Below are 17780 nucleotides of genomic sequence, written 5' to 3' on the forward strand. Positions count from 1 at the left end.
CCTTAGACCCAGATTTGGCAATGGTTCTACTTCACCTTAGACCCAGGCTTGGTAATGGTTCTACTTCACCTTAGACCCAGGCTTGGTAATGGTTCTACTTCACCTTAGACCCAGATTTGGAAAAGGTTCTACTTCACCTTAGACCCAGGCTTGGTAATGGTTCTACTTCACCTTAGACCCAGGCTTGGTAATGGTTCTACTTCACCTTAGACCCAGATTTGGTAATGGTTCTACTTCACCATAGACCCAGATTTGGTAATGGTTCTACTTCACCTTAGACCCAGATTTGGTAATGGTTCTACTTCACCATAGACCCAGATTTGGCAATGGTTCTACTTCACCTTAGACCCAGATTTGGTAATGGTTCTACTTCACCTTAGACCCAGACTTGGTAATGGTTCTACTTCACCTTAGACCCAGGCTTGGTAATGGTTCTAGTTCACCTTAGACCCAGGCTTGGTAATGGTTCTACTTCACCTTAGACCCAGATTTGGAAAAGGTTCTACTTCACCTTAGACCCAGGCTTGGTAATGGTTCTACTTCACCTTAGACCCAGGCTTGGTAATGGTTCTACTTCACCTTAGACCCAGACTTGGTAATGGTTCTACTTCACCTTAGACCCAGATTTGGTAATGGTTCTACTTCACCATAGACCCAGATTTGGCAATGGTTCTACTTCACCTTAGACCCAGATTTGGTAATGGTTCTACTTCACCTTAGACCCAGACTTGGTAATGGTTCTACTTCACCTTAGAACCAGACTTGGTAATGGTTCTACTTCACCTTAGACCCAGGCTTGGTAATGGTTCTACTTCAACTTAGACCCAGATTTGGAAAAGGTTCTACTTTACCTTAGACCCAGATTTGGCAATGGTTCTACTTCACCTTAGACGCAGATTTGGTAATGGTTCTACTTCACCTTAGACCCAGATTTGGCAATGGTTCTACTTCACCTTAGACCCAGATTTGGCAATGGTTCTACTTCACCTTAGACCCAGATTTGGCAATGGTTCTACTTCACCTTAGACCCAGACTTGGTAATGGTTCTACTTCACCTTAGACCCAGGCTTGGTAATGGTTCTACTTCACCTTTGACCCAGATTTGGAAAAGGTTCTACTTCACCTTAGACCCAGGCTTGGTAATGGTTCTACTTCACCTTAGACCCAGATTTGGTAACGGTTCTACTTCACCTTAGACCCAGATTTGGTAATGGTTCTACTTCACCTTAGACCCAGATTTGGTAATGGTTCTACTTCACCATAGACCCAGATTTGGCAATGGTTCTACTTCACCTTAGACCCAGATTTGGTAATGGTTCTACTTCACCTTAGACCCAGACTTGGTAATGGTTCTACTTCACCTTAGACCCAGACTTGGTAATGGTTCTACTTCACCTGAGACCCAGATTTGGAAAAGGTTCTACTTCACCTTAGACCCAGGCTTGGTAATGGTTCTACTTCACCTTAGACCCAGGCTTGGTAATGGTTCTACTTCACCTTAGACCCAGATTTGGTAATGGTTCTACTTCACCTTAGACCCAGATTCGGCAATGGTTCTACTTCACCTTAGACCCAGATTTGGTAATGGTTCTACTTCACCTTAGACCCAGACTTGGTAATGGTTCTACTTCACCTTAGACCCAGATTTGGTAATGGTTCTACTTCACCTTAGACCCAGACTTGGTAATGGTTCTACTTCACCTTAGACCCAGGCTTGGTAATGGTTCTACTTCACCTTAGACCCAGATTTAGCAATGGTTCTACTTCACCTTAGACCCAGATTTGGCAATGGTTCCGAGATTGTCAATCAGCTCCTCCTTCCTCATACCGATGCCAGTGTCCTGAAAACCAAATTAAACATAACCTACATTAACACCAATACTTGATCATGCTCCATGTCTCAGATGAAACCCACAAAAACTGAGGACATGGAAGCAAAAGGTGCTGTTGTTCAAAACAACCTTAGCGCTAAGACCACCTTAAGTCTATGGTGTGGGAGTTATAGTCACTTCAGCACTAAGAATGGCACCCAGGCCAAAGTGTTGAGCACTGCTTGATGTTGCTTTCAGATATATTTCTGCTGCATGACAGTTAAACCGAATATCTTCATTTTGGTCTCGACAATCATGACCACTAATCCAGCAGCCTGGAGTGCAATGCCACAATGTCCACCAAAACACATCACTTCAAATATCATCTATTACAAAAGTGTTGCTGTGGTGTTGTCCATGTCAGATTATGTTAGGAATTTGTTAGGATGATATGAAATATCATTTGAACAGTTTTCTATATTGCTGTCAAATTAGTTGAAGTTCATCAGGACATCTGATTGTGAGGTAAGTCAGAATTAGAAAACATGACTAGACTATTTCTCCTCAATATTCTCAGACCACGAAGTCCGCACCTGAATTGTGAAAGTTTTCTTGGTGTCGTCAGTGGCAATGTGGATCTCCAGAGGGCTGCCTCCGTCGCTGACCTCTGATCCACTCAGCTGCACATAGCGCAGTTTCTCCAGGGCGTCGCTGGCATTTGAGATGAGCTCACGGATGAACACCTACAATTGGAAACAGAAGATGAAGCTCAATGTTGGACTAAAAGCTTCTCTGAGTAAAGTGACTTCAAACTGTTGGACTAAAACCTTCTCTGAGTACCATGACTCAACAATGTTAGACTAAAAGCTTCTCTGAGTACAGTGACTTCACACTGTTGGACGAAAAACCTTCTTCCAGTACAATAATTTAACATCAGTCATGTACCATATACATGCTTCTATGAGTTCAGTGACTTCACACTGTTGGACGAAAAACCTTCCTCAAGTACAATAATTTAACATCAGTCATGTACCATATACATGCTTCTATGAGTACAGTGACTTCACACTGTTGGACGAAAAACCTTCTTCCAGTACAATAATTTAACATCAGTCATGTACCATATACATGCTTCTATGAGTACAGTGACTTCACACTGTTGGACGAAAAACCTTCTTCAAGTACAATAATTTAACATCAGTCATGTACCATATACATGCTTCTATGAGTACAGTGACTTCACACTGTTGGACGAAAAACCTTCTTCAAGTACAATAATTTAACATCAGTCATGTACCATATACATGCTTCTCTGAGTACAGTGACTTCACACTGTTGGACGAAAAACCTTCTTCAAGTACAATAATTTAACATCAGTCATGTACCATATACATGCTTCTCTGAGTACAGTGACTTCACACTGTTGGACGAAAAACCTTCTTCAAGTACAATAATTTAACATCAGTCATGTACCATATACATGCTTCTCTGAGTACAGTGACTTCACACTGTTGGACGAAAAACCTTCTTCCAGTACAATAATTTAACATCAGTCATGTACCATATACATGCTTCTATGAGTACAGTGACTTCACACTGTTGGACGAAAAACCTTCTTCAAGTACAATAATTTAACATCAGTCATGTACCATATACATGCTTCTATGAGTACAGTGACTTCACACTGTTGGACGAAAAACCTTCTTCAAGTACAATAATTTAACATCAGTCATGTACCATATACATGCTTCTCTGAGTACAGTGACTTCACACTGTTGGACGAAAAACCTTCTTCAAGTACAATAATTTAACATCAGTCATGTAACCATATACATGCTTCTATGAGTTCAGTGACTTCACACTGTTGGACGAAAAACCTTCTTCCAGTACAATAATTTAACATCAGTCATGTACCATATACATGCTTCTCTGAGTACAGTGGCTTCACACTGTTGGACGAAAAACCTTCTTCCAGTACAATAATTTAACATCAGTCATGTACCACATACATGCTTCTATGAGTACAGTGACTTCACACTGTTGGACGAAAAACCTTCCTCAAGTACAATAATTTAACATCAGTCATGTAACCATATACATGCTTCTATGAGTTCAGTGACTTCACACTGTTGGACGAAAAACCTTCTTCAAGTACAATAATTTAACATCAGTCATGTACCACATACATGCTTCTATGAGTACGACCCGTGGAGGTCCCGGGGTAGAATAGGCCTTCAGCAACCCATGCTTGCCATAAAAGGCGACTCAGCTTGTCGTAAGAGGCGACTAACGGGATCGGGTGGTCAGGCTAGCTGACTTGGTTGACACATGTCATCGGTTCCCAATTGCGCAGATCGATGCTCATGTTGTTGATCACTGGATTGTCTGGTCCAGACTCGATTATTTACAGACCGCCGCCATATAGCTGTAATATTGCTGAGTGTGGCGTAAAACTAAAACTCACTCACTCACTATGAGTACAGTGACTTCACACTGTTGGACGAAAAACCTTCTTCCAGTACAATAATTTAACATCAGTCATGTACCATATACATGCTTCTATGAGTACAGTGACTTCACACTGTTGGACGAAAAACCTTCTTCAAGTACAATAATTTAACATCAGTCATGTACCATATACATGCTTCTCTGAGTACAGTGACTTCACACTGTTGGACGAAAAACCTTCTTCAAGTACAATAATTTAACATCAGTCATGTACCATATACATGCTTCTCTGAGTACAGTGACTTCACACTGTTGGACGAAAAACCTTCTTCAAGTACAATAATTTAACATCAGTCATGTACCATATACATGCTTCTATGAGTACAGTGACTTCACACTGTTGGACGAAAAACCTTCTTCCAGTACAATAATTTAACATCAGTCATGTACCATATACATGCTTCTATGAGTACAGTGACTTTACACTGTTGGACGAAAAACCTTCTTCCAGTACAATAATTTAACATCAGTCATGTACCATATACATGCTTCTATGAGTACAGTGACTTCACACTGTTGGACGAAAAACCTTCTTCAAGTACAATAATTTAACATCAGTCATGTACCATATACATGCTTCTATGAGTACAGTGACTTCACACTGTTGGACGAAAAACCTTCTTCAAGTACAATAATTTAACATCAGTCATGTACCATATACATGCTTCTCTGAGTACAGTGACTTCACACTGTTGGACGAAAAACCTTCTTCAAGTACAATAATTTAACATCAGTCATGTAAAAATATACATGCTTCTATGAGTACAGTGACTTCACACTGTTGGACGAAAAACCTTCTTCCAGTACAATAATTTAACATCAGTCATGTACCATATACATGCTTCTCTGAGTACAGTGACTTCACACTGTTGGACGAAAAACCTTCTTCCAGTACAATAATTTAACATCAGTCATGTACCATATACATGCTTCTCTGAGTACAGTGACTTCACACTGTTGGACGAAAAACCTTCTTCCAGTACAATAATTTAACATCAGTTATGTACCATATACATGCTTCTATGAGTACAGTGACTTCACACTGTTGGACGAAAAACCTTCTTCAAGTACAATAATTTAACATCAGTCATGTACCATATACATGCTTCTATGAGTACAGTGACTTCACACTGTTGGACGAAAAACCTTCTTCCAGTACAATAATTTAACATCAGTCATGTACCATATACATGCTTCTCTGAGTACAGTGACTTCACACTGTTGGACGAAAAACCTTCTTCAAGTACAATAATTTAACATCAGTCATGTACCATATACATGCTTCTCTGAGTTCAGTGACTTCACACTGTTGGACGAAAAACCTTCTTCAAGTACAATAATTTAACATCAGTCATGTACCACATACATGCTTCTATGAGTACGACCCGTGGAGGTCCCGGGGTAGAATAGGCCTTCAGCAACCCATGCTTGCCATAAAAGGCGACTCAGCTTGTCGTAAGAGGCGACTAACGGGATCGGGTGGTCAGGCTAGCTGACTTGGTTGACACATGTCATCGGTTCCCAATTGCGCAGATCGATGCTCATGTTGTTGATCACTGGATTGTCTGGTCCAGACTCGATTATTTACAGACCGCCGCCATATAGCTGTAATATTGCTGAGTGTGGCGTAAAACTAAAACTCACTCACTCACTATGAGTACAGTGACTTCACACTGTTGGACGAAAAACCTTCTTCCAGTACAATAATTTAACATCAGTCATGTACCATATACATGCTTCTATGAGTACAGTGACTTCACACTGTTGGACGAAAAACCTTCTTCAAGTACAATAATTTAACATCAGTCATGTACCATATACATGCTTCTCTGAGTACAGTGACTTCACACTGTTGGACGAAAAACCTTCTTCAAGTACAATAATTTAACATCAGTCATGTACCATATACATGCTTCTCTGAGTACAGTGACTTCACACTGTTGGACGAAAAACCTTCTTCAAGTACAATAATTTAACATCAGTCATGTACCATATACATGCTTCTATGAGTACAGTGACTTCACACTGTTGGACGAAAAACCTTCTTCCAGTACAATAATTTAACATCAGTCATGTACCATATACATGCTTCTATGAGTACAGTGACTTTACACTGTTGGACGAAAAACCTTCTTCCAGTACAATAATTTAACATCAGTCATGTACCATATACATGCTTCTATGAGTACAGTGACTTCACACTGTTGGACGAAAAACCTTCTTCAAGTACAATAATTTAACATCAGTCATGTACCATATACATGCTTCTATGAGTACAGTGACTTCACACTGTTGGACGAAAAACCTTCTTCAAGTACAATAATTTAACATCAGTCATGTACCATATACATGCTTCTCTGAGTACAGTGACTTCACACTGTTGGACGAAAAACCTTCTTCAAGTACAATAATTTAACATCAGTCATGTAAAAATATACATGCTTCTATGAGTACAGTGACTTCACACTGTTGGACGAAAAACCTTCTTCCAGTACAATAATTTAACATCAGTCATGTACCATATACATGCTTCTCTGAGTACAGTGACTTCACACTGTTGGACGAAAAACCTTCTTCCAGTACAATAATTTAACATCAGTCATGTACCATATACATGCTTCTCTGAGTACAGTGACTTCACACTGTTGGACGAAAAACCTTCTTCCAGTACAATAATTTAACATCAGTTATGTACCATATACATGCTTCTATGAGTACAGTGACTTCACACTGTTGGACGAAAAACCTTCTTCAAGTACAATAATTTAACATCAGTCATGTACCATATACATGCTTCTCTGAGTACAGTGACTTCACACTGTTGGACGAAAAACCTTCTTCCAGTACAATAATTTAACATCAGTCATGTACCATATACATGCTTCTCTGAGTACAGTGACTTCACACTGTTGGACGAAAAACCTTCTTCAAGTACAATAATTTAACATCAGTCATGTACCATATACATGCTTCTCTGAGTACAGTGACTTCACACTGTTGGACGAAAAACCTTCTTCAAGTACAATAATTTAACATCAGTCATGTACCATATACATGCTTCTATGAGTACAGTGACTTCACACTGTTGGACGAAAAACCTTCTTCAAGTACAATAATTTAACATCAGTCATGTACCATATACATGCTTCTATGAGTACAGTGACTTCACACTGTTGGACGAAAAACCTTCTTCAAGTACAATAATTTAACATCAGTCATGTACCATATACATGCTTCTATGAGTACAGTGACTTCACACTGTTGGACGAAAAACCTTCTTCAAGTACAATAATTTAACATCAGTCATGTACCATATACATGCTTCTATGAGTACAGTGACTTCACACTGTTGGAGGAAAAACCTTCTTCAAGTACAATAATTTAACATCAGTCATGTACCATATACATGCTTCTATGAGTACAGTGACTTCACACTGTTGGACGAAAAACCTTCTTCCAGTACAATAATTTAACATCAGTCATGTACCATATACATGCTTCTCTGAGTACAGTGACTTCACACTGTTGGACGAAAAACCTTCTTCAAGTACAATAATTTAACATCAGTCATGTACCATATACATGCTTCTCTGAGTACAGTGACTTCACACTGTTGGACGAAAAACCTTCTTCAAGTACAATAATTTAACATCAGTCATGTACCATATACATGCTTCTATGAGTACAGGGCCACTTACCTCCTTCTCCGAGTACAGTGACTTGGCCACAATGTCCAGCAGTTGACGGGTCTCAGCTTGGAACTCATGCTGGTCAGAAGGACCTGAAGTTCAAGTTCAACATCTTGTTACCTCCTGAAAATCTTTCTCTTTCCTTCAACAAACTTAATCTATCAAAGGGATTGTCAGAATCAGTCCAGGACATACATGAGGTAGCTCTAGAAGCTGGGGCTCCATCTTGCTGTTGCTATTCCTTATGTGACTTTGTCGATCAGTTTCAAAAGCGGACCGAAAAGAACCAATGAACTCAGGTCACAAACAAATTAAAAAATGTTGTATGAACAATAACATCATATCAGCAATATTTCAACCACATATACATAACATTAACAATAATCAACTTATTTTTAATAAGTGATAACAGGGAACTACACAATACTGAAAGACACAAATGTAACTCATATGGCTAATTAGGCATACATTACAATTTCATTATGAAATATTGATTTTGTTTCAGGTTTATTGGTGGTCCATAAACCATGCACTCTGATTAATCTGTAATATAAAACAAATGTAAAACATACACCTAAGTAAAAATTATATTTCTCACCTTGATTTGAACAAGAACAAAAAAATTACTTTCTACAGTTACAGTGTTGACAACCCTTACAAGAGTTTCCTCCCTTGCATCAACATTTCTCCATCATAAACGAACATGACATTGATTGCCATAAATCACCAACAGATGCTGTCTGTCATGAACAAAGCTGTTGCCAACAGCTCTTTATCACTGTGTCCACCTACAACATCAGGACCATAATCTTACATACAATCACAGGATGTTTGTACTTGTTGATAGCATTTACAACCACATAGTGTGGAGATTTCAGTGGTGAAGAACATTGTTCAACACTGCAGATAGGTTATCAACATAGATAAGTAATCTAAACTAGATTGATAATCATTAACCAAATATTGACTGATTATCATATCAAAAAGCATTGTAAAAGTAACCTTGAACAAAAATAAAAAAGTCACAAAGAAACAAAATACTGCATGTTTATTGGTGAGCTGTGATACAATTATGCTTGGAAAACAAATGATGACAGGGTTTTCAACATAAATGAGAGGCTACCAACAAATAAAAATTGAACTTTGTGCATTGTATGCGTTAATTAAAACTTTCATTCAACTAAATTGTGTATGTAAGATATCGTGAACAATAATGGACATATTCATAAAAGTCACTAATTCTTCCCATTAATTTCCAATAACTGATGTTTTAGCCTGGCCTAACTGCAGTCAACAAAATCATACATTTCTAACAGTTGAATGTTAGGAGCAGACAAACCAATATGGTGTGTGAGTGAGGGAGTGACTTCGTTTTTTTATACTGCTTTTAGCAATCCAAAAATATTATTGCTGCATGGGACACCAGAAATGGGCTTCATACGTTGTAACCAAGAGGGGAAAATGAACCTGAGTCTTCGGCGAGACAAGTGAACAGTTTAACCACTGGGCTACCCCATCGCCTCTGGTGTGATGTCATGGAGTCAGCAAGCATACCAAACAAATTCCACGTCATCAGTTCTGGTGCTTTTTGAAAATTACGCTCTGCTTGTCATGAAAACAAAATCATAAATACCCCAATTAATGAAAAGGCAGCAGTTCAAAACCTGACTATGTAGCAAGTTCCATGATATATTCAAGAGTTCTGGTCCAGAGACACCCACTACCCACCTTTACAATGACTCAGGAAAAATAACTTAAGTTTCCGTTCTTCCGCTTCCTAAAATATCTCAAGAGTTCACTACAGTTCACTGACCTGTACAGCAAGTTTCAAGAAGAAATATACTAAATCTGCTGTACAAGAAACATACAGTTATGCTCTAGAAACTATACATCTGGATGGAGGACGGACACATGAATAAAAATATTGATCAGTAAAATCCTGCATGTCAAGATTAATAATATCTCCCACTGATGAGATGCACACATGATGTGCATAAGAGTCAATGGTTTTTGGAGGGGTAGTGAGGTAGCCTAGTGGTTAAAGCATCCACTCTTTATACTGTGAAGAGAGTGAGTGAGTTTGGTTTTACACTGCTTTTAGCAATATTCCAGCAATATCATGGCGGGGGGACACCAGAAATGAGCTGCACATATTGTACCCATGTGGGGAATCAAACCCGGGTCTTGGTCGTGCTGAGCAAATGCTTTGACTACTAGACTACTAAACTGCCCCATCATGCTGAAGACCTGGGTTTGATTCCTCACCTGGGTACAATGTGTGAAGCCCGTTTCTGGTGTCCCCTGGTGTGATATTGGTAAAAGTGGATTAAAACAACACTCACTCACTCCCTCTCTCAATGTTGTTGGTGAATACTTGTGATGCAGTAATGATAACTTCAGAGACCTGGGTTTTGTGGTGCAACAGTGGTGCATTCTGGGGAACACATCACACTGCCACCAAGGCACCAGCTTGTCAAGTTATTTCACACATTTTCATCATACTTGCATCAGTATGAAAAGAAAACAAAATAAATAAAAATGTTTGATCAGACTTTTAAGAGTGGACCAATATAAAATGGGAATAAAGAAAATACTACATGATGTGACTTTCTGCTTATTTTTGGTATGTGGCATGTTATTGATTGTAGAGAATGGTTGAAATAGCAATGTGTCTGTTAAGGTTCAGTAGAAGGCAGTTGTCTGCTAAAAGCTATATTTTGACCAAAGTCTAAGCAAACATATTCCAAAGAAGATTTACATAATACATACTGGTATAACACATGCCTGTATCATCTCACAGTATATCAAGACTATTGTGAAGATAATTTCTTCCCTTAATTCCCAGTATAAGCCTCTTTTGCATGCTTGACCACTGTTTCAACTAGTTGAATATCATCATCACTGTCTTGAGATAGTAAATTGTCTTTACTGCCACAATAACTGCTTATATATACATACTGCCATCGTATTCCTACTGCTACTAAATTTGACTGCCAGTCTATTTTTGGAGGGATGACAATATATGGATGAACGACTTCTTTATTGCTATGAGAATGACATTTCAGTGTAGGTTCTAACACCGTTATCAAGTAAGTGATTCCTCACAAAGAAGCTAAGAAGTTAGTCTGTTTTTGTATTGTTTTGTAAACTTGTTTAATCTCAGAATACATTATTTATTGCATAACATTTCTTTGTCAAGTTTGTTGGTTTTGCATAGTTGTCTTGTAGTGGCAGATTTTTGGGTCAACTATAGACCAGAAACAATTTATAGGTACGCTAGAAACAGCATGTAGTTCTACAAAACACACAAACACACACACAAATAACATTGTTCCCACCCAGCTGAAATAAACATGGTATGTCATGGCTTACCACATGTGGTGAAAGGCACCATAGTTTGAAATTTAAAAATATGACCATGGCCTACCATGGTCTACCATTGCAAGAATAGACCATGGTGCACAAACGGTTAAAAAAATATTCAAGGCTGCTTCCTTGTTCAAGTTGTTTCAAAGGCATTTTTATCCTCACCTCACCTGAAGAAGAGACTAGAATCTGTCTCGAAATGTTGTGACCTTGTATAATAAAGAAGTTGAACCATAAAGCACTTTTAGTTTGTTCCTTGTCCAAGCCCAATGGAAACACTGATATTCCATTGTTCATATGGTAAACAAAGTCCTCATGTCAATATAATCAATGCCACAATATGCTCAGAATTTATGACTTGCTCCTTTCATATTGTTCAGTTTTCTCTTGTCAGATGTTGTCTGTCACCTAAACTGCTGGAAATGATTCTGGATTTAGGCCAGTTTTACACTTCACTCGCTGTTTTAAAGTCATGATGGGGAGTAGGAAGAGAACCCTTAGTTCAGATGATCAATGATCACAAAAATACACTTAAGAAATATTTAAAATGGAGACAGTGGTTATGATGAACAAATAAAGAATGTGTTTGACCTAACCAGGTGGACAAAACTAAATTTTACACCTGTATTTCCACCTATCAATGTAATCAGTCATAAATATGGTTCTGTAGGCTGTTAAGAGGACATATTCAAAATCTTTATCTATACAAACATACATTCATATTTCCAATGTTATCATAATCAATTTAATTAGTCTTCCTTCACCTCTTTAATTAATATGATCAGGATACAAAGAGAGTGGTAAATGTGAAGGATTTCCTTCAGTGATGAGTCTCTCACCTTCCATCACTCACCCCATGGCGGAATGAATGACTGTTTTGACGAAGGTAACGGCAGCCGAGTAATAACAGGAAATATCAAACCAATTCCTCCTAATGGCATAATTCAAGAAATCCAGGAATCACGGGAGACTGATAGAATTCTTATTTCCATTTTCGCTGATTTTCTGAATTGTTTGCTCAGGGCAGAAATTCGGATGATCAGAGAGGGGAAAAATGACAAAAAGCCATGGAAACCTCGCTTAACATGTTTATAGTAGCAATATTGAACCACGGCTAACAAACTGATTTAATAGCTTCTTTCTCTTCCTCTTAAGTATCTGTTGTGAGTCTTTGAAGATCAAAAGCAATTTAAATATTTATCAGCCTCTCTCTCAAAAGCATCTCATAAAACACAAAACTGACTGAATATTTACATCTGCATTATGATGTCCCATTACTCCTGTGAACGAAATGACGGTAGAACCGATCAGGAAGATTCAAATCCTGATCTTTAACAGTGTCAAAATATCTTATATGCATGTCGATATTATACCCCTCCTCTCTTATCACTTGTAATCTCGATACTATGCCCCTGTGACGTTCGTGCTAAAACGTAACATACAGTCGTGATCAAATAACGCCATAAATTACAAGCACCCATGATGGGCTGAAGGATAAAACAATATCCGTATGAGATATTTTGATTTTATGCATTATGTTCTTCTAGCTAAATTATAGTCGAAAGCCGTTGGTTTCGAGCTAGTATCATCTTTGCGAGTGCACGATTATGGATAGGGCATGGGTTAGGTGCACATCCATTGAGATTGCTTTCAATATCTCGTAGCCGGACGTAGCCAGCATGGTTATAGCATTCTTGCCAGAATTACATTTCCGTGTGAGTATAGATACCCATCGGATTGCGATTATAACAGCCAGCGGTCCCGTAGGACGCCACAATCAAATGATTGCTTGAGGCGGAGGTGAATTAAGGGAAAAACGTACAATATTACTCAGGATTGAGACCCTTAATCAAATTCTGCGAGAAAACTTAATCATAATTTCTCATTATTGAAGAACCCTCTGATGGTTTGTAAGAGGGGGACACAAGCTATTGTGTGAGGAGGAAAGTCTTCTTATCATCATCGGGCTGGGCAGGAGACAGGAAGAATTAGATACATTTCTCAAATCCATCAGCATGCTTCGAAATCCAATAAGTTATTGGTCACCGACTGGCGGCTCTTCTCCCATGCTATCCCTCCGGACCTGTGATGGACTGCACAATGAGCGCTACGTCTTCTCACAACGACAGGTCTGTGCTCACCTCAGGCGAGAAGAAATAACATCGGAAATAATCCAGTTTACTTGCTCAGTGACGGTTCGAGATAGTAAATTGCCATCATGCAAAATATAAATCGTCAAATGTTTCCCCGTCAAATGAGGCTCAATATTCAATTACATATGGAGATTTTATCGACATTCTTCTTTATCTCCATCTCAGGAGAGGCTCAGAGAACACTTCAGTAAAATAAATTAGCAATTTAGGGATCTGTGAATGAGTAATGAAATAAACATCTTATTAGACAGAAAGCTTAAACCTTTTCCAACAACAAATTCCACTAATTGTGAAAGTTGTCCTTTATTTGAGTTCAAGATCCCTACTTAGAAAATCAGCTTGGAGAATTAAATCACACATATTGCTCATGTGTACATTAATCCACTGAGGGATAATCTGCTAACGCATGCTGTCATTAAGATGGAAGAGAAACACTATTCTATTCCAACAGTCTTCTCCTGCCACAAACAGTCATGACATCTACCATAAGCCGTAAAGATGTATAAGATATCAGTTAAGTATTTAGAAACTAACTATCCCTACACAAACGTACTCATATATCAGGTAATTAATAAAGCAACTCTGCATAATATGACTGTGGAAATTTTCAACAGTATCAAGACCAAAATGAAACTGTTGAAACTGAGAAAACGTAATCTTAATTCTAAAAGTTCAGTCATAGAAGATTTATTAATACTGACTAAAAATAGGCAGGAAATAGTACTTTTCATAAAGTTTAAAAGGTTGAAATGATGTTTATTCAAGAATTCTTTTGTTATTTCATAGAAGGAAATGGCACGTGTCAGTTGAAAACATCACATTTATGTGGAAACAATAATTGATTTTCAACAATTTTGTCATTTATGTAATTCCTTCTCTAAATCATTTAGCTCTCTTCAGTTCATTTACAAATGCATTGGATTTTTTGCCCGATTTACTACTTAATAAAATGTGAAATGAATCTAAAACAAACCTTTACATTATCATTAAAATAACTGATATTAATGTTTTCTTAACAATCTTAACTACATTTTCCTTAAAAAGACTGTTATCACATTACTAGCAAAATAAATGACCTCCTTAATATAGAGAGAGTAGTTGCATTTCCATCTATATAAAAAACACACATCAACGTCAAAATCGTATAGCTTCATGTGGAAGAGCTCTTTTCATGAATGAAGGGATTTTTTTAATATTCACAATAAAAATATATTATAAAAAAATAACTTCAATTTGCCTCAAAATCAGGTTCATATGAAGGGGTATCCTGTAATGCAATGTTTGTAATGGCTGCCAATATTCCGATAAAACTACCGAAAAAAAGAGAGCTTAACATGACAATCAAAGCAAGGAGGAAATGTTTTGAGCAAATCCCGATCCGAATAAAACCACTTGCAAAATGTGATTATCTCCTCTGATCCAATTACTCGAGAAAATTATATTCCCAGTCCAAAAAAGATTCCATCACCAAGATTTGATTGCATAAACAATTACATTGTATGTCATTAGAGCTGTGTGCAAAAATTGGACATGTATTTTGCTTTTCGTGTCGGACATTTACGAAATGAAATTGGCTACGATTTGTGGTCGTAGAACAAGAGAAAGAGAAATCAGTAATTGGTGCAACGTTTTCACAGCCATCGCAGTAATCAGGGTAATTGCAAATGGTGGCTATGGAAGTGGGAAATTTAATCCAATCTTGGATTCATAAGGATTGATTCCTGTCTCGCAAAGTGAGATGGTCTATTTATCTGCTAAATTAGTATCCCTCGCTTGTTCCCTATTGTGGAGTGTTTGGGGAACGATCAGAAGAATTAGCTCATTATTATTTGCGGCGATAAATTTGGGGGTGCAGGACGAGTGTAGTGTGCTGGAGAAAATCAACAACTGTGGTACCCATTTGTTGCCTTACTGTGGAATAACACAGAACCGCTGAGACTATTGACAGCTAGGTTCTACAGGGAGATGGCTCTTGGTTTGTGCAGCGGTCTGCCATGTGACCATACGTTCAGCCATGCAGAGTGAGTGAGCAAGTGAGTGAGTGAAGGAGGGAAAGATGGAAGGAGTGAGTGGAAGAAGGAGTGAGTGAAAGTGATTGACTTAAAGTAAATCTACTCTTTTCACTGCCACTAAATGGCTGTAGAGAGAGATGGAAAAGCCGTCTGCTCGAATGCCCATCTTCCATTATGTGAGTGAGCAAGTGATTGAATAAATGTGTTTTTTTCATTGCAACCAAATGACAGCAGATAGAGAGAAGGAATAGCCATGTGCTCATATCTCAGTCCTTCACTGAATGAGCAAGAGTGAGTGAGTGACCGAGTGAATGAGTGATTAAATATTCTTTTCACTATAGTATGAGTGGTATAATGATATTGATCTGGGTGACTAAGTGAAAGATATTTCTTTACATTTCAGCTGTAAAACATTGAGAGATAAATGGTGGAGTGAGTGTGTAGTGATGGACAGAATGAGTGAGTGAGTGGTGCTGAAACCTTGAAATGATGGATAACAGAAACAATTCTGAGATAATACACCATCAGAACATCCTTACACACAAAAGAGAGGTAACTCTGGACTGCAAATGTGTAGCTTATCATCCTGTACATTTTCTTCAAGGTATCAAATCTGTTTAAACAACAGCTGTCCAGTTACTTACATAGTTTCATCAGGACATCATTTTTCAGCATTTTGTCTGACCATGATCTCAAATGAGTATGGTTTCACATTGATTTTAGAAGTACTCCAGCAATATCACGTCAAGGGACACAGAACCGGGCTTCAGACATGGTACCCATGCAGGGAATTGAACCTTTGGCATGACGAGAGAACACCACAAGGCTACCCTACATTTTATACAAACCCCTGGAGAAGTCCTTTATCCGAGCCAATCGGTGTCTCCTCTACCGCCCCCATGATGTCAATCTCATCAGACAGGATTAAGTGTAGGGTTTGTTTGTTTATTGGTTACCTTAACGATCCAGTCCGTAAAACAGAATCTGACTTCATGATCATTGTCTGTAAGTAATCAAGTCTGGTCCAGACAATCCAGTGACTGACATCATAAGCATCAACCTGGACTGGGACCCGATTACATGCATGATCGAAGTCAGTGAGCGTGACCACCTGATCTTCTAGTTACCTTTGACCACAAACAAGCATTGATGAATTTCAGCTCTAACCCAGATGTTCTTGGGTAGTGCAAGGATAGTGATATGAGAAACAGAAACAAAGGATAGTGGAGAACAGTATTTCTCTTAATAATGAGGTGAGGCGATTAGGGTTTCAACGTCACACATAAGAATATTTTGTTCATAGGTGTATGCTTGAGCATGTGTGGCTGCTTGCATTTTTATAGCACTAGCCCACTGAGATACCACATTCAAAGACAGTAAACTGACCAACCAGTCCTTCTTGTACCTATTAATACCGAGTGCCAGACAGGGACCAACATGTCTTTTGGTATGACACAATCCAGGGATGGAACTCACCACCTTCCACTCCCCGGGCGGATATTCTAACCACTACATCACAGAGGTGGTTCTCTTAATAATAACATATCACACGTTGTTTGAAAACTGACCACAACAACACCACAGGGTACTTGATGTTTTAAGAAAATATTTATATATCCAGCTTTAACGGCACTGATAATTAGAAGGAATCGCATGACAGATAGATCCTATACAACCAGAGAAGTCCTTTATCAGAGTCAGTCAGATTTCTAATTATTTTCTAATGAACTCAAACATGTGCCCTTTGAAATTTAGCACCATCACGTAGGCGACCTATATAGTCGGAGAGTCAAACAACCTAATGACATTTACTGTAGAAATTGAACATTTAAAAGTGCTAGTGTTCATTAAAGGTAGTTTCACTTTCTTCTTGACCCTGTTTCTGCATATATGACTGTAGATATCATCTGTAAGCTGAGGTTCTATCTTGACCCTGTTTCTGCATATATGACTGTAGATATCATCTGTAAGTTGAGGTTCTATCTTGACCCTTAGAATCATCATCAAACCACCATGTTCCGTACATAAGTAAAACCACCAACCTTTTTTGATCTTAATGGCATGATCAGTCTTTGGATATTGAGGCCCTAAACACATCATCAAAAGGCCCTGTTTCAGCATATATGCTGAGGGAAAAAATCAAGGGATCACATGAAAGCTCAAGTGTTCCCTTATTTTTTCCCAGTTTTTTTACAAGCTATGCAACACAAAGTTTGTGAAGAATCCAAAATACATGAACCG

At 38.3% G+C, this 17780-nt stretch overlaps 1 protein-coding gene across 1 annotated transcript in view; it reads right to left on the reverse strand.

Moving 5' to 3' along the window:
- LOC137273963 (heat shock protein 75 kDa, mitochondrial-like) overlaps window positions 1-17780 on the reverse strand; it is an 81533-nt gene that overhangs the window by 43078 nt on the left and 20675 nt on the right. Inside the window, exons 3-5 of the mRNA XM_067806890.1 lie at window positions 8018-8100; window positions 2405-2554; window positions 1770-1841 (exon numbers count right to left, since the gene is read on the reverse strand). Of these exons, the coding sequence (XP_067662991.1) occupies window positions 1770-1841; window positions 2405-2554; window positions 8018-8100 (305 nt within the window). The remainder of the gene's footprint in view (window positions 1-1769; window positions 1842-2404; window positions 2555-8017; window positions 8101-17780) is intronic.

Source organism: Haliotis asinina, chromosome 2, assembly GCF_037392515.1.
Source record: "Haliotis asinina isolate JCU_RB_2024 chromosome 2, JCU_Hal_asi_v2, whole genome shotgun sequence".
NCBI lineage: Eukaryota > Metazoa > Mollusca > Gastropoda > Lepetellida > Haliotidae > Haliotis > Haliotis asinina.